Source organism: Anguilla anguilla, chromosome 18, assembly GCF_013347855.1.
Source record: "Anguilla anguilla isolate fAngAng1 chromosome 18, fAngAng1.pri, whole genome shotgun sequence".
NCBI classification, from domain to species: domain Eukaryota; kingdom Metazoa; phylum Chordata; class Actinopteri; order Anguilliformes; family Anguillidae; genus Anguilla; species Anguilla anguilla.
The window spans coordinates 4,352,855-4,374,066 of NC_049218.1; the positions used below are offsets into that span (position 1 = coordinate 4,352,855).

Below are 21,212 nucleotides of genomic sequence, written 5' to 3' on the forward strand. Positions count from 1 at the left end.
CGTGATGATCCGGTCCTGTTGGGCATAGGCGGGGAATGAGATCACCCTAAAAGGGGAGCGCTCCTTTAAAAAATGAGAAAAATAAACTGGAGTGGCCCCCAATGGGTGGCGATATTAACATACTGGAATCAAACACAGCGGTAAACAGGCTGATAAATCTTAATATTAAATAAGCAGACGGATAGTCAGGGAGTCTCAGGAGATTGCTCCCTCCGCTGGGCATGAGAATTGCTACTTTTATTAAATGTATTAGAAAGAATATCTGTTCTGCTTTGTGTGCACACAGGACACCGCCTCATGGGTCCAGCCCTGGGACCCATCCCCACCCCCCCCACCCCCAACACCCTCCCAGGCTGTCCTTTCAACCTCGACCCCGAAAGGCCTCACCTCGTTGTGGGGGAGGCCGGCAGCGGAGAAGATGGGGATCTTCTGCCCCCGAGCGATGCTGTTCATCCCGTCGATGGCAGAGATCCCGGTCTGGATCATCTCCTCGGGGTAGATACGGCACTGGGGGTTGATGGGCTGACCTGGAAGTGGTGGAAGGCAGAATTACGCCCTGAGGTATCAGAGGGACGGACATCATGGCACACCAAGAGTGTGAGTGTGTGAGAGAGAGTGTGTGTGTGTGTGTGTGAGTGAATGTATTTGAGCAGGTGTGTGTGTGTGTGAGAGTGAAAGAGTGCATGTGTGAGCATATGTGAGAGTGTGTGTGTGTGCGCGAGTGAGAGTGTGCGTGCATGGGTGCAGGCGTATGTGTGTGTGTGTGTGTGTGTGAGAGAGAGAGAGAATGAGAGAGAGCATGAGCATGTGTGTGTGAGTGTATGTGAGAGATTATGTATGTGTGCTTGTGTGCGAACATGTGTGTGAGCATGTGTGTGTGTGTGTGTGTGTGAGAGTGTGTGAGAGAGTATGTATGTGTGCGTGTGTGTGAACATGTGTGTGAGCATGTGTGTGTGTGTGCGCGTGTGTGTGTGTGTGTGTGTGTGTGCGCGCGCGCGTGTGTGTGTGTGTGTGTGTGTGTGTGTGAGAGTGTGTGAGAGAGTATGTATGTGTGCGTGTGTGTGAACATGTGTGTGAGCATGTGTGTGTGTGTGTGTGAGAGTGTGTGAGAGAGTGTGTGTGTGTGTGTGTGTGAGAGAGTGTGTGTGTGCACGTGTGTGTGTGTGAGAGAGTGTGTGTGTGTATGTGCCTGTGTGTGTGTGTGTATGTGTGTGTCTGCGTTTAAGTGAGGGCAGGTTTTGAAGCTGTGTGATGTAGCGCTCTCCCCTGAGGGTGGCTGATCTATAAGGCATTGTGGATGACACGCTGCTCCTCTCCTCTATTCACTCCACCTTGCGTCCTCCTGAATAGACCGCGGCTGCACTCTGGGACTACAAACCCCAGGATAAAGGAGGGCCTGTGAGCTGCACTCTGGGACTACAAACCCCAGGATAAAGGAGGGCCCGTGAGCTGCACTCTGGGACTACAAACCCCAGGATAAAGGAGGGCCCGTGAGCAGCTCGCCCTTGGGCCTTCAGGCCCGAACAGGGATGTTTGTTTGTTTGTTCACCGACAAGTACGGCAAACCCCATTCTTCACACGCGGGCCCATTGTCAGAGCACAGCTAGCTAATCCACAGCAACCAAGGAACCCGGTGGGCAGTTTATAATCTCCACTGGAAATGGCTGAAATTCAGAGGGGCGGGACACAGTTTGCACAACTTATCAACCCCAGGCAGGGCTTCATAAGCCTGGTCTATACGCCTCAGCATGAGAACCTTTCTTAGACCTGTAACTACAAACGAGTCGAGCGTTTCTCCCCAGGGGGAGATCCAACACACGGTGCTGCGTTTGGGCTGAATCTGCTCGCTGTATCACTTCAAATAATTGTCCTTCCTCCATGTTATAGCGCAGAGTCAAATGTGCGCTTCCGGCAGGAATTAATTTTGCTCATTGTCGCGTAAGAAGAAAAACTACACAACATGCAACACGTTTTACGCTGCATGCAAAAAAAAAGGCACGTCCACTTCTTTTATTTATCAGGCACGGTGAAACAATGCAGACAACATGTTGTGTGCCCTGTCCCCCGCACTGTCGCCCTGTCGCCCTGTCACCCTGTCGCCCTGTCCCCCTGTCCCCCGCCCTGTCGCCCCGTCCTGTCCCCCGCCCTGTCCCCTGCCCTGTCCCCCGCCCTGTCCCCCGCCCTGTCGCCCTGTCCCCTGCCCTGTCGCCCCGTCGAGTCACAGAAAACGCCCTCAGGACAGAGGGGGGGCTGTGTGGCATTGTGATAACCGAGCACGTCTTCGGGGTCTGGAAAATATCGGACCGTGAAAGATCAACGCAGCACAAAAGGCCGTAAAAGAGCATGCACGCGTGGGGGCGGGGGGGTGGCGGGCGGGGGGTGCATTTTTCTCTCGAAGCGTGTCGGGGCAATGATGGGTAAGGAGGTCCTAAAGGTCACGGGGTCGATTCCCCGGTAGGACACTGCCGTCGTACCCTAGAGCAAGGTACTTAACCTGCATTGCTCCAGTATGAATCTGGCTGTATGAATGGATGCAATGTAATGTAAAGATTGTGTACATTACACGGATGGCAGTAAGGTAATGTAATGCACTGACATCAGACCACGGCTCAATGACCCTTCTGCGATTTCAGCCAATGGCAGCGCTGTTGTTGTGTATCTGCGGAAGCCCAGTCTTACCCATGATGTCCAAGTAGTCCTCAGCGAGCACCATGGGACCTCGGTCAATGGGCTTGCCCGAACCGTTGAAGACACGCCCTAAGAGGAGACATAAAGTTTTCAGATTCAAATGTTACCGAGAAATCAGTGACACCACACACGCTTATACTCAATGAAATGTTACAAAGTGCGTTTTACTGCAAGATGGCCACACATTGTATACACCGTTGCTTAGTTTACTCATGCCAAAATTAAAAAAAAAAAAAAAAACATTCAGTTTTAACAATTAATTTAAGGAGGTTCTCACAGCAAAATTGTTCACAACTTGCTCAAAAACTGTTCGGAATATAAAGAAAAACACACTCCTACATATTACCTGCCTTTGATATATAGGTCTGTGTTCACTTAGACAGGATATGTGAATAACTCAAGGAGGTAACCAACATGTAATCTTAACCAAAAAAAAAAAAAAAAAACCTTGTTCTACTCTAGGGAAACAAACCAAATACAAAAAAACACACAAGTGTGTCACTGCTCAGCCTACAGGAACAAGGAGACTGTGGGGAATGTGGGAATATTTGTTATCCATCTTAGCAAACACCTTACACCACAAGATTCTAGTTCTTCAAAAAGAGGGAACAAATTAAAATGAAAATTCACTGTAAAGGTCAAAGTGGTCTTTTAAAAAAACAGTTTCTGATGACAGCACAGGGATTAGTGCAGGTCAGGTACAGCTGGCGCAGAACAATCGCATTTCGCACACTTAAACAGCGAAGCTTACTCCTTCTGTACACTGCTCAGAGGCTGAGAGAGAGAGAGAGAGAGAGAGAGAGAGAGGGGCGCAGGGTCTGCCGCACTGCCTGTGGAAAGCCAGGGCACCCCCGTGCTGAAAAAAGGGGCCAGACTTTGGGTTTTTAATCAGGTGTGGATTTCACGGTAGTTTGGCATGAGCACGGCTCGGATGTGCCTGTCCGTACCCTCTCTCCCTCTCTCTCTCTCTATGGGTTGGGGGATGGGGGAGTGGGGAGCGCAGGGGCACAGGGGGGCGGGGGGGGTCTTACCCAGCATATCCTCTGACACAGGTGTGCGCAGGATGTCACCTGTGAACTCGCAGGCCGTTTTCTTGGCATCGATCCCTGAGGTCCCCTCAAACACCTGAGAGAAGGACAGGTAACATCACAAACGTACTGCAGCAGGGGGGGTTACTCTGGCGGCTGTCTCAGGGGGGCCTGACGATCCTTTTTTCTTATTCTTTAAATAAAAATAAGGTTCCAGCACTTTCATTCACCCCTTTTCTCGCCTTTGGACTTGGGAGCAGCAGAGGATCAAAGCGGATCGGGGTGTCGTCATGGTGCCATAGCGACGTATAGCAGAAAGGAGGTTAGAGAGGGGTCGCACAATGCCTTTGTGGAACAGTACTTCAGGCACTGTGCGCCGAGCACTGGACACTGCACTACAACCATTTCCCTTCTTATTCCTTTCCCTGGAGAACAGAGGCCTTGGGCCGTTTCTTCTTGTGTACACTGAATATACTGTCAATCAAATGCATCTTCACAACAAAGCAAGAGGGACATGGGGGCATGATGGGAAAAAAGAATTGAATCGTATTGTAACTATAGCTATCCAGGACACCCCCCCCTCCGGACATCAGCCGATAAATAGCCCTGGCTAACAAGATTTCAATGTACAAACTTGAAAAAACCATGATAGCAACTAACACCACTACCTGCAGTGCCCTCCAACATTATCCACAAGATTTGAACAAAATTAACAAAAAGACTGTACTGCAATTCAAGAACAGAGCTTCGTTTTATTTCATATTCATGTGGGAAAAATGTTCTACTTTAATAAATAGTGATCTAATGGAATCAAACAAAATAACACTATTTTTTTTCTCAAATAATGAATTTATTTCCAAAAAAATTAAGTGCCACAAATATTTGCTATATTTGCTTTCAATACTTTGTACACCTTCACCTCCCAAAAATAACTACTCTCATAAATGAGAAATGTAAGCATACCATTTTTGTTAAATAAAAATAGTTTTTGGAAACATAAATGCTAAATATATCGTCTCGGTGAAGGGGACAAATATTTCTATGTATTAACATCTGGGGCAAAATGTGGAAAAAGTTCAAGGGCAGTGAACACTTCCTGAAGGGACAGTACCGTGGTGTTACTGTGGCTTCTGCTCAGATCCCTTTCCACTGAAGCCACTCAACATCCACTACGGCAGGGATCAGCAACTCACGGTCCTCGAGGGCCGAGAACTGCTGCTTTTCCACCCTCCCTTTGCCTGGGAGTCGGGTGCGAAGACAGTCTGGCCAATCAGTAGCACCAATTACCCGGGAGAAAAGAAAAACCAGGGCTGGATTTGGATTCGAGGGCCAGAGTTGATGATCCCTGCGCTACGGATTCATACGAACTTTGGCGGACACCGGTTCTCGAGAAAAGGACTTTGAAAAGGTCAAAGGTCAGGTTCGATTAAACGGCGCACAAAACGGCCGCGGGGAACGGGGACGGGGAACCGCGAGCCTCTCGCTGCTTCGCCAAAGGTGTAGACTCACCTGCACGACCGCCTTGCTGCCGATCACCTCCAGCACCTGGCCACTTCTCTTGGTGCCATCGGGTAAGGTCAGGTGCACGATCTCTGCATACCTGGGAAACTGACACAAAGCAGACGTGCGCTCCGATGTGATTTTGAACCTGTCAGGGGATTTACACTCATTCCGTGGCAGCTCAGCCACTGCCCCCCCTGCCCCCCCCCCCCCCCCCAACACTCTCAGATTTAAAATGCGTTTTTTATTTTTTTTATTTCCTCTTAAGTTTAAGAGTAAAAGACAGACCTACCCCAGAAAAATATGGAAATATTTAGCAAAGAACTCATAACATTGCTTTGCCCTGGTCAAGGCCCATTTTTCTGATGGTGGGTAACAAAATGTCCATCCCTGGTTGGGCTGGCATGAAACGCTGCTAAATGCAACAATACATGCCCAATGTTTTTTTTTTTTTTTTTTTGGGGGGGGGGGGCGGAATATTTTTTTAAAAGAAAAAGAAAAAGAAAAAACAAAGACACAAAACATCTTTTCAAGATACTGAAGAGCGTTTTACAACCTTAACCTCGGTCACACCAGGCCCGAAGCCTGTCCACCACAATCACACAAGTACAATCTTCTGTTGCCCTGTGTTTTTCCAAAAGCTTCAAGGTTGTTCATGAACTCAAAATGGTGAATTCCAGAACTTGGCATCAATTTTAAATGTTTGAAACTGCACTGTCATTCCTTTAGGCCATGAAAGCTAAAAAAAATAGTTTAAAAAAAAAAAAAACAGGGTGGTAAACTAAGGGAACAAACTCAAGTTCCCAAATTCAACTTCAACAATGATTCTAATGGAAAAAAATTTTAAAAGTCAAATAAGAAACGTTTTTTTTTTTTTTTGTGGTTTGGTTTTCGAGGTACGGTTTATAGGAAATCCTTGGCAATAAGATCATTGTAATTTATGGATCTGTATATTAAATACATTAAATGTCTGATATAGGTCCACTATTTCAGACAGAGCACTCGCGTGTTAAAGATCCACGGCATAGGTGTTGAATAAAGGTGTGAGGAGATGACCATTTCATTCAGGTAGAGGTCTTCAGGCACAGGGGAGCCCTCAGATTATAAATGTTTACAACTTCTGACATAAAACACTCTCATTGAAATAATCTTCCATGTTGTTTTTTCAAGTTCCCCCCCCCCCCCCTAAGAGAATGGATCTTGGATCAGACAAATTCTAACAGATCACAAGGAGGTCCCCTGTATCAAGTCTTTAGCAACAGCATAATTTAGAAACACGCGTGAGAATGTAGTTCTAGCACGTGGCCGGCATGTACGTGGGTGGGTCTCCTGGTGCTTATGCACCCGAGGTGAATTCACTGAACTTCCATCACGGGCAAAAGCAGCAAAGCCAGCAAGCCACAGGCCTGGCCGCAGGTAAGCAGGTATACCCACGGGCGACTTACGAATTCCCCACGTTACGAATTCACGCACCGCGCTTCGCTTCGAGAGCCCCGTGCTGAACTTCGTCAGCCGCTCGCGACGAAGAAGACGAGCGCCCAAGAAAGACTGACACGGATATCACGCGACTGTGGCAAAATAACAATTCAGAAAACTGACACCGTGTCAGACAAAGGTCTGCGCCGGATTATCCTTTGCAAAGAAAAAAAAAGAAAAAGAAAAAAGAATTCTCGATATGTAATGCTGCTTTCCGCTAACGCTTGGCTCTCTCTCTCTCTCTCTCTCTCTCTCTCTCCGTTGCTGGCAGATGGTATTCACGCATGCTTCACGTGACATGGCTTCCCCTGTCAATCACAGGGCCAGGCATTGTGCCCAGGAGAGCTTCCTTGGAAGACGGAGGGGGGGAAACAGAGCCTGTGTGTTTGTCGTTTGCGTTTCTCTCGGTCTTCTTCTGGTTCAAAACGAGCGTGGCTGAAGGACGGGGGGGGGGAGGTGTTAAAATCACGCTCGCTCATGCAGGCGTTTAAAACGGCAAAAAGCCAGAATATTCCTGAAAACCTCACAGACCATTGCCAGAGATGGCATACTGCATGAGGCCGAAAAATATTACCAATCTAATTCTTTTTTTTTAACTTTCCGACAAGCTTTTGTTATTTTATTTATTTGTTTATTTGAAGGGACAATGAACAGTTAGTAACTGCCCCAGAATTAGCTTGATTAGTTAAATTTCATCTGTAGTCCCTTGACAGGCTAAGTTTAATTTAGTTTTCTTTTGGATTCCCGTTCCAGATAATAGACAAGCTGACCATACCCCGTGAACAGGATTCTGGGAAGACGGAAGACCACATTTTCTGTCGAATTGAAATGAGCTCCACATTCAACCGATATAAAAATAGAGAGGCTCAGTTACTTTGTGATATGACAACAAGGGTACCAGTACAGGGGGAAATTTGTCTCTGGTTTCATCCATCCAAGTCCATGCAGAACTCAGACTGGCTTAGGGCCAGGAACTGCAAACCAATCAAGAGCCCCCGTGACCCTAACCTGACCTTGATGCGTAAAATCGGGAAGGAGCGGGGCAACAGAGAGGATTACATTACATTACAGGCATTTAGCAGACGCTCTTATCCAGAGCGACTTACACAACTTTTACATTGCATCCATTTATACAGCTGGATATATACTGAAGCAATTTCGGTTAAGTACCTTGCTCAAGGCGTACAACGGCAGTGTCCTACCCGGGAATCGAACCTGCAACCTTTCGGTTACAAGCCCAGTTCCTTACCCACTGTGCTACACTCCGTCCTCCGGTTAATACGGTGTGACCGTTAACACAGTGTGTCCGTTCACATAAAAATTCACACAACTTGCCAAGTCAAACACACAGAATCTGCCTTTGTGATGGAAAGACAACCTGCAAACAACACTACTTGTAAATCTGACTGTATATCTTAGGACACTTTTAAGTCGCCCTGGTCAAAGATGATACTGGCGAAAAAGGGAAAATTATACATACCTTTACATTATCCAGAATCACCAAAGGCCCATTCACCCCGGACACAGTGGAGTATGCTAGAAGAAAAAATCAGGGAGGGAAAATGAGAATGCATGCAGCAGAATTTAAAAAAAAACCTGAGAAAAGCATCCAAACAAACACAGGTGAGAGTTCATTTCACTGACTGTCAGGGGCATCAAATACATTTTCCATTTCCATTTCCATGGTCCCCATACAATAACAGTTGTATTATGAGTTATAAGAGCTAAACATTCAGGAGGCCTAACATAATGAATAAATGCATGACCCTTGCAAAGGGAACGGTGCAATCGACGCATTGTCAGCAACAGTCAAGTGGAGGTAAGGTCCCCAGCTGCACACGCACTGACTGCAGCACTGGTTTGTTTGAAATAAAAGCTTGTGAAAGGCTTCCTGGAGCTTCTCGTGAATTAAATGGATACAGCTCAACCATGCTATTACAACATTTCAATATAATTATTTTTATATACATTCTATAGATACTCAAAGGTAATCTAGCTGCTAGCATCTACAATGGTAGATGCAAATAACTGGAATTAGTACAATGAAACGGAACTGGAAGGTGGCACGTTGCCAGGAACCTTCAAACAGACCGATATCCAGTTCTGATTTCATACACACATGTCCGGCATGCGCTCATCGTTATTCTACCCGTAACTAAAGAGGTGCACCTTCCTTTAAAGTTCAACCACAATGAAGTGGATCCAATTGGAAAACAAACACTATTCACCAGACAACATACGAAGGACGTCCACACAACTGTCCACACAAAGGTCAACACAGGATAACAAATTACTTTAAGAATAATATTTAGGATATTATGCATGTCTATTTTCAATCATTTGTGGGGATCTTCTTATTTTTTTGTTTTAAACCAAGGGCTAGACTTTTCCTCATTACGTTCTAGAATGCTTAGGGTACAAGACACAAACACCTGTGGGTATTTTTTCAGACCTTTCTTCCTCTCTAGAAGCAAGCCATTGTTACTTGCAGGACTTAGACAACGCCTCTAGATCACACCACGTCATTAGCTGATTATGAGCCAGATTAAGCACAACCCGGTTTTTGTCTTGGCAGAGGAGGGCAAGCCCATGTGTTCCTTAGGTCACCACTGCTTGAGCACCCTCTAGGAACAGGTCTGGAACCTACAGGCATTATGTCCACTAGACCATTTTGGATATTTGGATTTATTATTAAGTTACTCTTAAGCACCGAGTAAGATTTTCTTTTATTATAGCAGAAGCACCCAGTGCTATAGGCATAGGCGACAAGAGCAGTTGCGTAAAAAGCCATCCACCTGGGGGTGGTGCCAAACAAAGGGAATAAAGAAAAATAAAATAAAAATGGGCATGTTGTGTCCATTGTAGTTCATGCCCCCGCCCATCCATCCACAACCACTATGGCGTTTCCTACAAACTGAAGTCTGAAGTCCATTCTATTGTCAGGCAGAAACAATCAGAAAATGTGTCTGGGTAGTACTTTTACACCCCTAACACGTATATATTTTAAGCACAATCCACACAAGTGGGCCAAGTGTTTGGCTATAACTCAAATTCCAATGTAAAATTTTCTTACCGAGTGGCCCTAGCCACCATTAAAACAGAGTATCATCTAATCATAACTACTTCTTGTGAATAAGACAGCCAACTTGCTATCGGTTATTTTGTCATGTAAAACCGTTTCGCTGAACAAAGTGTAACGCAAAACATAACACCCAGCATTCAGAAAAGAAACCAGGGACATCTGCAAAAAGTTTTTTTTTTTTTTTTTGGGGGGGGGGGGGGGGGTTGTGGGTTTGAGGAGGCGGGTGGATGAGGGGGAGGGGTAGAAGTGGCAGAAGGTGGGTTAGACAGCGAAGCATGGGTGTGGTCCTAAACTTTGGCCTTTTACTTTCTTTGGGAAAACATTAGCGCCTCTGTCATCGGAGCCAATTTGGTTTCGCGTCCTCCAAATGGGCCCCGGCCCGCTGCTCCCCGCACATCTGTGGCCCGGAGAGGCGAGGGGGGGAGGGGGGGGGGGGGGCCCATTGTTTCCCCCCCCGGGCCTCCATCACGCCCTTGTTTTTTTTTTCTGTGCGAACCGTCAATCTCTGGGCCGATATCAAAGCTGCACGGAAATGAGAACAGACTGCCTCTAATGCGGAGCACTAAAGCCTAGCAGGGCGCCTCCACTATGCCACTAATTAGGCAGCGGACAACAAAATAACCTGTCAATGTGCAATTGCCATTTCCCACACACACCTGCATTTCATACCCTATTAGGCAGACAGGCGGGGACAGAAAAAGGGGGGGGGGGGGGGGGGCGGGGCCCGCAAGTGTAATAAAAGGACCAAACACAACGGAGTGCCCATCCCCCCCTCCCCCCCCACCACCCCACCCAACCCCCCCCCCACCATGCAACTTCTCATTCTCACCCGTTTATCAGCCCAGCTTCTGGGCTGAAACAAAGTAGAGGGGGTGCTGGGTGGTGGGGTGTGGGGGTGTGGGGGTGTGGGGGTGGTGGGGGGGGGCAAGGCCATTAGACACAAAAATCAACGGGTGTCTGTGGAGATCTGTACATCTGGCTTGAAAACACCACTCACACCTAGAAGTAAATACGCAAGGAGAGAAATCTAACAAGAGCAAGCCTGCGGTAAGAAGAAATAAAATATGGATTTTTACGACTTAATAAATGACCATACACTGGGCAAGTAACTACACCACACGATAAGAAGCAACACCATATGATTTTAATGTCCCTGTTCTGTAACGAAATAAAGGACTCTGAACTCTTTAAAATAAATAAATAAATTGAGAATTCATTATGGTAACCACCTTGTGCAGAGTACAGGCATAATACTGTTGTTAAAAAAAACAACAAAAAAAAAAAAACAGCATTTAATTTTTTCCTTTTTTTTTTTGCCCGTAGCACAGGCGGTGAATGTAGGTTAATGAGTCTAGCGTTAATTAATACTGTAGCTCAGCTGACGCGTGAGCCGGCAATGCCTTCGCACCACCGTTCCAGCCCCAGGATTTCATTCGTCAGTTTACCCACCGCGGTTCCAGCCCCAGGATTTCATTCGTCAGTTTACCCACCGCGGTTCCAGCAGCGTTCATCGGGGCCAAGAGTTAAAGGGGAATTACACTTTAAAACACACATGGGCTTATTTTATTTCTAATTTTCTTCTAATGAATGTGTCGACTTTCATTTTTCAATTAGTTATATCGTTTAGTTAATATTTTACGATGTTTTGTTGCTTAACTTTACAAATTCAGGAAGTAGACCTAGGTAGCATATCATTTCGCAACTTCAACGCTATGCTTTTCTTCGAAGAAGAAGGAAAAAAACGGAAACCGTACTACTATGTGGACTTGCGCAAAAAAAAAAAATAGGTCCTTGTTTCTAACGTTAGACATTTAAAACGAAATAACTAATCGAATAATGAAGGTCGACACATTCATTAGAAGGACAATATAAACAAAATAAGCCCATACGTGTTTGAAAGTGCAATTCCCCTTTAACGGAGAGAGCGCCCAGCCAGCGACCGCGAAGAGGACTGACATCACCACGAGAAATTTCACGCCCGTGACGGGGTTCCAGAAAGATCCGAGAGACTCCGCATTAGAGCCCTGATTCAGAGAGTCATAGTGGATCGTCCGTCCTCGTTCGAGACTAGGAATCAAGAGTACAGTCACGAGACAACACAGGCAAAGGAAAAACCCAACAAACATAGGGCTAAACATTCAGCATCTGTAACAATCACTCCAGATTTTAATTAGGATTTTTAGGTGGAAGGGTCATTAATAGATATGAACACCACTGATCTTCTGAAACTCCGAGCTGCATTCTGGCTTTTAAACCACCAGACACAAAATCCATCAATGTCCTGCTAGCTGACTTGCAATTTGACCCTATTCAATTTATTAGGGTTTTTTTTCACATAATGATAATTAAATCTTAGGGCTCAATGTTTCCTTTCAGCAAAACACCCATTTCTTAATTCTTATTCAAATATGTCAGTGAGGATTTTCCCCAACTAAACTAATAACCACAGACAAAGTTCACTGTATACTATTTATACATCTACTTAACATCAGTAAATCCCACTTGAAGCAAATATTTTTCATGACAATTTCCACCCCTGCGAACCCATCTTCATAATTCATTTCATTTCATTATCTATGCGATTTCCAGATCACATACTCGTAATTAGCATGATGAAATCATCTGTAATTATGACGGCCTGAAAACAGGGATAGCCACACGTCCACCAACGCATCCTTCAAGCAGGAGTTTAGGCCCAGCCCTAACTGACTGCTGGAAAAAAACGGATTTGATTATGAGGGTGCCTCTTTCAAACGTCGCGGACGTAGCCCCAACAGAGCCGTCGCGCCACAAAGTAGCGATAAAAGCAGCGCGTCAATCTTGGCAAAACAGCGAAACGTCAACATCTGTAAGAAACGAGGGGCTTTTTTTTGGTCACTCGGTCCTCTCCCCACCAATCCCTCCCCATCTGCAGAGACGTGCGTGGTTGCCTTTGTATATAAATGGGCTTAATAGCAGCACTTACCCCACAAATGGCCCATATGTTTCAAAAGAGATACATATGGCAATTTACTGAGAGGTGATAATAATAATGATGTAAGTAAATTGCAGCTATACAATTGTACAGCAACCTTTCTTAAAAATGACTGAAAACGCACTAAGCTTTAATGGAAAATATTTGAACACTGAAATCTTAATGGAATCCTACTTCAAGGTATTCAAATGGAGCAAATTTGCGGCTGCATTTCTCAGCCATTTCAACAAAAATTATCTTTTTTTTCTTTTTCTTTTTTTTTTGTGTCCCATGTGTCCGTCAATGAGTGATAACTTGTTCAGGACGACAACAGGAGAGACCACTCTAAACAGAGCCAGATTAAAGACGTAATGAACAGAACGCAATAGGATTGTACGCACGCTCGGGCATGCATCCATAAAAACACACACAAACAAACAAACAGCGTCCACACACACACACACACACACACACACAGCACATTCACGCACATCATTCACACACTGAGCAAACTGTGCACCCAACACCGCGAAAAAGGAGCATAAACAGAGCCCCTAAAACAAAAAAACAGAGCCGGCCGAACCCCCCCCCCCCCCCCCCTTTTCATGGCATCTTCAAAGGTACACTTGGGGGGGAAAAAAGAGGGTTTCTCAAAATAAAATAAAAAACCAGCCCCCCCCCCCCCCGATACTTTCAAATGGCGTGAAGTAGCAACATTTTCCATCTGGGTTGAACAACTTTCCCCACCCCTCCTACGCTACTCGAGCTCAAGTGCGGAGTCCCCTGGCTTGGCATGCCACCGCCGCGCGGGTCACCGTCCGGCCCGCTCGGCTGCCAGGGCCCTTTGTGCGCCGAGATGTTAATTGGTCCTAATCCGCCACTAGAAGCTGTTTTGGTAGCCTGACCTCGCACCCTGAAGGACACCTTGGTGTGAAATACTAAAGGGGCCCATTCAAGTGGCGGAGAAAAGAAGCGCTGAGCATTCCAACACATTTTAATTTCCCCCCGGCTGAAAAGGGGAGGGGGGGGGGGGGTGCGGGTTCGGGGGGGCTGGGTGGGGGGGAGCATCATCATTCTAACACTGAATAAATGGCACAAAGCAGTAGTAACAGTGAAGTATGGAGCGCATTCACACATTTACACCGTATAGCACAGAGGGGGCTTCTCACAAGCATCCCAAGCAGGGAAATGCTAATTGCCCCCCGGGCCCAAATCTGGCCCTGGTGTACCTTTCTTTAACTATTATCAAAAGGTGGCGGACCATTTAAGAGCCCATTCATCCCGCTTCACTGCACAAATATCTTCCAGAAAATAATATTTCTTCCTTTAAGAACCATGGAAAATTCAGCGGAACTAATTTGTGCAGCTAAAATGCTCGGTTTTTGCTATTTTTAAACACTTAAAATATGCGGCAGGAGAGTTCTCTCCCCCCACCCCCCCATCTCAGGCATACATTTAAATGTTCATCAGATTGGAGGGGATTTGCAGTCTTCTAGTTAGTCGGCTAACAGACCGGATTGGCCAATTACAGTTGGCAGGATACTGTAGTGAAAGATGCAAGGAGGACTGGAATGAATCTTCTGTGGAAATTTTATCTCAGTAAAAACTGTCTAAAGCAACAAGCCAATTTAAGACTCAGATGCAGGTGAAGGGAGGGGGGAAAGTAAAATGGATGATAAAAATAGCAGCTTACTCCCAAGTTCTTCACAGGCATGAACAAAGAGTGTTGAAGAAAGCAGACGCAACGTCACAAAAGAAAACCGAAGGTTTCTGAACATTAAATTACACACTTCTAACCTCACATATGGTCCTGTTCTAGGCATTCCATTTCACGACATTTTTCACCAAGTTAAATGTAATACAAGTAAAAACATTTAACTTATCATTTCACAGGGTGAGAGAACTGCTCTACACACCATACTACGTACTTCACAAAAAATTAAAAACTAGCTAGGCTAATTTTTTTTTTTTTAAATATAAGAAAACACCACTGAAAATTAATATTTTATTTGGATAAAAATATACTTATACATTATCTCTGATTTGTGCCAGACATGCATAATCTGACAATTAACATTCCATAGCTGTATTTTTAAGGTAAGAAAAAAATGATTGTTTTTTTTTTGTAGATTTACTGCTTCTACCACTGCATTCTTGTGTGGCTGTAAAATCAAAGCGTTACTTTTGAGAGTCCAGTTAAAGGGAAATGGCATTCATGCAAAAAAACATGAATGTGCCTTTTTATTCACATTTTGTTCATTTATGTAAAACAATCAATATTATTAATAGAAATAATAAGCATTTAATTAAAATATAGTGGATAAATTATGAAAAAAACTTCCTCTAATGCAAAAAAAAAAGGCAATTAGTAAAAGTAAAACATGAAATGTCACTTAACACAATTACAAAGCATTTTTTAAAACGTAGTTCTGTAAAAAGAAGTCAATATATTAGGGACGAGGCATTAAGATGCTTTTACAGTTTATGGAAAAAAAAACTGGCCAGACAATGGCTAGCCCAACAAGCTACTGGATGAAGGGGTTTGGCCACCTGGTCATTGTAGGTTCCAACACATTTATCATTCCCCTACGCTTTCCCTCCTGCACCACTTCATCAGCGTGCTGAAACATACAGACACGGCGTAAGAAAAGGGGAATTTCGTGAATCAAATCGAGCACTTTGCGGAATGAAGTGTAACGGTGGACCATGACTGAACCACGCCACCATGGCAAGGCTGGAGAGGAGGTGAATGTGCTTGGCACACCGCACATGCCCGGGCACAAAAAAGTGGCATGGGGACGGCGATGGGCATGGGCAGGTGAAAAAGGGAGCGGTTGTGGGAACTCCTCAGCCAGCTCAAGTATTCATAATTGGTTTCGCAGTACCGTGAGCGCACGGAATCAAATCAAATGGGTCTTATGTATAAGTCCCACACTTTCCGCGTTTCTCACATTTAAGCTCTCTCCGGGGGAAGGATCCGTTTTCCACATGTTGGTTATTCACACTAAATCTGCAGGTAACAAAGGAGGTTAAAAAAAGCATCCAAATGAATTTTTCACTTTAATAGTTCTGCCTAAAATCGAATATAGATGGCACTGCACAAAAAAAAAAAAACTATATTATGAGAGATGTTAATATTTCCAATGTCATATGCCGCCATTGCTAGACTGTAGTTAAACAACCAAAATCTGCACATATACCTCTCCTAATAAATTAAAAAGGAGATTGGTCAAACTAAATACAACTACCAACCATTGCTAAGCAAGTTGGCTTGCATATACCGTACACTAACTTTACTACTCAATAAATGATGGTTTTAAAGGGAAAAAAAGACACACAAACAAAGAAACAGTTTTTATTTTTCGTTTTTTTACCACCTGCATGTGATATCACAAACATCCAGAGCCGGATGTTTGGAATTCCCTGATGGACAAAAATAGCCACCCAAAGATTATGATAAATTCTGATCAGCATTAAAAAAAAAAACTACAAACGTCTATCCATGAATGGAAATGCAGAAGATCAGCTTGACTACAAAAAAAGAAAAGTAGCTTTCCATTCCAGTTCTCAGCTCTGCTTACCTAGCTTCATGGCACACAAAAAAAAACAAACATATTTTACATTACATTACATTACAGGCATTTGGCAGACGCTCTTATCCAGAGCGACGTACAACAAAGTGTATAACCATAACCAGGAACAAGTATGACGAAACCCCTAGAGAGAAGTACCGGTCCAAGTACAGGGAACAACCGCATAGTTCAACCTGGACCCTGGTGGTTAAACTGATTAACACTAACAACGAGAACGGCAACAACGCAATCTATGGAAAAATAAAAATAAATAAAAATATTTCTGATCAAATCAGAGCAAACGGCTCTTCTGGCTTTACAGTGGCTTGAATTTACAATGCGAACCGACAGCATTTGAACCGAACTGACTGACAGTGTGAGAAAAAGAGCCCTCAATTGGGAGGACAGGATTCACACCTGGGCATTAAATTCAGTACCTGAAGACAAAACAAGATTTGTTGAGGAATGCCAACGTGACCTTGCAGAAGATTGTAAGCGTCGACCGATCGGAATGAATGCCACAAACACAAGAGAGCTTCTCATACGGTGTTAAATGACACCAAAACTTCTTTTCACGCCAGTCGTCGTGAACACACAACGCATCATTACAGCAAATAACACAAATTTCAATGGAACAATGCCGGGTACAAAAGTAGCAAAACACACAGGAAGACAGACGTACTTGAAACATTTTTATCAGCAAAGCTGATGATTTGAAAGGAGCGAGAGGTATTCTTTCAGTTAGAGAATAGCTTCACAATCCATCTCGTCACAATGGAGACCAACACAAACCTAGGAATGTGTGTGTGTGTGTGTGTGTGTGTGTGTGTGCACTATCTGAAGTTTGAAAGTCATTGCTGTAGAATGGGCTTGTGAAAAAATGTCTTTTTTTTTTTTTTAACACAATTGCCTGTAGCACCATGACAGTGTGTGGAAAAAAACTGTATTTTCTGCCAACCCTATACTGGGCCATATGCCACCCAAAGATGCCTGTCATTCGTTCACATTCATTTCTGAATGAAGCACACACAATCACACGTAACGGAAGATGTGCTCCGTGGTTAAAATAAATAAAAATCAGTAAGACAAATGGTGTGTACTCCACAAAAATCTACAATGTACTGGCTGGGTTACAAGCTTTATGCAATACTGAGAAAAGGCACCATCTATGAAGGAATATAGTGCTGCTTTGTAATTACATGGGAAGAAACCTAGAAACCATAGTCATTTTGCAGTGAACCTAAGAAGTACATTGCTTCAGACACTAAGTTTTACCAATGGTCAAATTAAACAGAGCCTATGACTTCTGAATATTTGAATGTTTACAGTTGAGCATCTTATGAAAGGAGGTTTCAACTTTTATTTTATTTTTTTTTTTTTAACTTCCAGGCAACTTAAAAACTCTAAAGCTAAATTTCATTCGTATGTCACCTACTTGTGTGAGTGTCGTGTAAGAGGAAAATGCGATCAAAATATTCCAGACATGCAAAACTGTAACAAGATTAGCAGACTAATCTAAGATTAGCTAGCAGAATGGGGCAGGTTTTTCAGGCCGTGACACTGGATTGTAATGGTTTACAGGGACTACCTGAAGGAAGTCTACCATGACCCCCAAACCAAACAGCTAAAATGTGCTAAAAACTAGCTGCAACTGTCACACTCTTATCCTCACAAGATGTGTGTCCAATGAAAAGGCCTCACAATGACAAAGATCAGGGGAAAGCAGCTAATGTCGCACGTTGGAATTTAAGATCTACCAAAAAACATTTGGAGCCTTGAATTTAACAGGCACACAAACAAGCATTTTAATGCTTTCATAAACATCCCAACATGTACCTTCAGTACAACTGATACAGACTGAAGGACCATTTACTTTTGTCAAAAAAACTGTAATAGCACAATGAACAGATTATTGTGCATTAAAATCTTGTTGAGAATTGATTATGCACTACTTGTTGAGAATCTTTTTTAAAACCTAATGAACAAAAAAAGTGAAATGAAAGATTTCCAAAGTGACTAGAGACAGACCTTGCCGAAATGAATCAAACTAGTGAAACCTTCAACAGCAGCATTTAAAAAAAAAATAAAAAAAAAAAAAAAATATTCTGACAAAAAGAACACAGAAGAAACCAATTACCAGAAAAGGCACAATCTGTAGTGGAAGGACAATTTTATTCCGCCTCAAGAAATGATGGAATTGCCCATACACATAAATATAATAAATACAAATTCAAGGCAAATGGATTATGTCTCCACAGCAGAAGAACCACTGTAGGACGAGCAATGACATCGTCCGCATGTCAAAGAGCCATACATCAGAACAACGTCACCTACACACACACTGTCATACGGTCTAGTGTCACGCTCAGGAGTCCAGGGAGGGCCTGTTATTCTCCACTCTTATAAGAAAGTTTAATGAGCCATTTTGGACACCGACCAGCCCATCAACTGGTCCATCAAACAAGCCCAGGAAACGACAGCCCTACACAAATACAAATATATATGTGTATATCTGGCGAGGAAGAGACAACATGTAGGAAATACTTCATAAAGGTTTTGTGAAAGAGTGACAGAGAAGTTCCCAAAACACTGTCTGTAAATTCTGCCTCCTCATCTCCCCATATGTTCTCACCGGTGACGATAAGCCCATTGAGAGGAGTCTTTAGAGTGAATGAGATGCTTTTAACCCTGCATGTAGATAGCTGCAATGTGCTAAAAGGACTCCCCCAACTGATAGCATTGATTATGTGGGATGCAGTCGGGGGTTGGACACTGGTTAAATTGGTCGACGGGGTTCAGATGCTAATCTGATTGGGGGGGGGGTGGCTTTTGGTTGGGAGGGATGGGACACTGCAGGGGAAACAGCTGGCTAATCCCACCACCTTTCTGCAAAAGGTGACCAGGGCCAATAAGGTCAATTTCTCTGCCTTAGTGGCCAATGCCCTGGCGTGTATAATGAAAGGCTATAATTCCTACACTGATCACCTGATCCAAATTCATTTTGGATCCATTGTTCTGGAGTACAGAGCCAAAACAACAAAAATTATATATTTATAACTTAATAAGCTGGCCAAAAAAATTTTTTGTTGTTGTTGTTGTTCCACACTGTATCTGTCAAGCCTCACAGTAAATAGCATAAATATGAATATTTGACAGTCAGGCCTCAACGCAGAGCAGCCAGAGACAAAACTAAGGGTTTTATCCTCTCCCCCCAGAAAAAATATTCCACCAAGATCTCACAGCGACTGAAGCAGGAGGCTTCCATTTCCATAAAGTCTATTTCAACAGAGCACATTCCTATAAAAGGCGTGCTGAAATGTTTACTTTTTTCCGCCATTGTCAAACTAATTTTGATTCGCTAATTATCGTCGGGGCCATTAACATGGAACAGTTAATAAATGAGAACATTCCACGTTGACATCTAAGGACTGTTTATTGTAACTGCATCATTATTATTTGTTTCTTCACAAAACACGATGCTTTGACTTCCGTCAATTCCTGATGTCTGATTGGGAGTAAAACAATGCGTTGCCATCAACTGGGTTAATTGCCATTGTTGCAAATGACATGAAAAACACAATGCATTAACAACCGAGTGAAAGACTCGGGCTATATTGTATTAAATCCAGCAATTCTTTATTCATTTATGCCTTCTTTTCAATCAAACAGAAAACTTACCATTTTGACTTCAGCCAAGCATATTATTGCCTTGTAGTTACAGGCACCACCACAGTTACAGTGATTCGCAGTCATTAACGGTCCTCCTGCCTTTTTTCCCCCTTCATCTATTTTCAATGCTTGGAAATCGGATAATCCATTGGTACGGGTGGACAAAAAAAAAACCCTGTACCTTCTCCACCAATATGAACTGACCAAGCAAGACCCAACTTTCGAAAAACAAAAAAAAAAATAATAATAAAAACTGAAAAAAGGCTGAAGAGAAATAATTACTGAACTAACGCTACTTAAACCATTTATCATTTGGCACCACTCAGAACTCAAGCAAGCTGAGAATGATAATAATAATAACATCCCTCGATTCCATCGAGAATAAATACTTTTCCAAAAACAATCTATCTTCTTATCTACCACCTAACATTAACCCTACCAGGCCTGCCTCTTAGACCAGATCATAGTTCTCATTTCACTGTAGTCAGGGGAACTGGTTTATCTCCAGCTGCACTGAGTTCTTCCTGTAGTTGTGCAATTTTACAACGGTTTCTTTTGCTAGACACCACAAGATATTTGTCTACTGCCTCTTGATCTTCCTGGTCTTCTCCAGTTAACATTACTACCCAACAGCTGAACCCTTTGGAGTAGGTACTGAACACTCCACCTGGAAATCTTAAGCTAATCTAAATCTTTGCAATTTCTCGCAGGGAATAACCTTGCCACAATATGATTACTTGGCCCAGCACATTTAACACCTTCTTCTTTGCCATATTTCTTGCCGCTTTAGTGCCTATTTTACTTTTACTTGCACTATAGGTCAATGGTATAAAGCTACCTGTGGTTTAAAAGAAAAAAAGGTACAGTAGATAAGGTTTCACTCAATTCACACATCCACCTCCCTCCCACTTCGCAAAATGACCGGATAGACTTCCAATAATTAATTTTAAATCCAAAGGAGGCTATTTTGAGGAAAGTTGTGTCTAAAACGAATCTTGATATTGTATGTAAAAATTGAAAAAAAAAGTTTTTACTTTGGTTTGTTATTCAATGAATGTGCATATTAACTGAATTCTTCTGTACTTCTCTACCACAGCTGGCCTAATACGTTTGGCCCGTACTGCACATTAGACTAGGCATGTGAAAGCAGCACATGCGGTGTTATAGGACGGGGTTATAAAGCCTTGGCAGATATCCTTTCTTGATCCAACTCCTCCATTTAGTCATTTTTTCCAGTTTGCTAA

The 21,212-nt window shown here is 43.6% G+C and overlaps 1 protein-coding gene across 2 annotated transcripts in view; it reads right to left on the bottom strand.

Annotated features, from left to right (window-relative positions):
- atp6v1ba (ATPase, H+ transporting, lysosomal, V1 subunit B, member a) overlaps nt 1-21,212 on the bottom strand; it is a 44,569-nt gene that overhangs the window by 16,800 nt on the left and 6,557 nt on the right. For both annotated transcript variants that reach the window (XM_035400237.1, XM_035400236.1), the window contains exons 2-6: nt 8,173-8,228; nt 5,226-5,324; nt 3,720-3,813; nt 2,680-2,757; nt 388-527 (exon numbers count right to left, since the gene is read on the bottom strand). In XM_035400237.1, the coding sequence (XP_035256128.1) occupies nt 388-527; nt 2,680-2,757; nt 3,720-3,813; nt 5,226-5,324; nt 8,173-8,228 (467 nt within the window). The remainder of the gene's footprint in view (nt 1-387; nt 528-2,679; nt 2,758-3,719; nt 3,814-5,225; nt 5,325-8,172; nt 8,229-21,212) is intronic.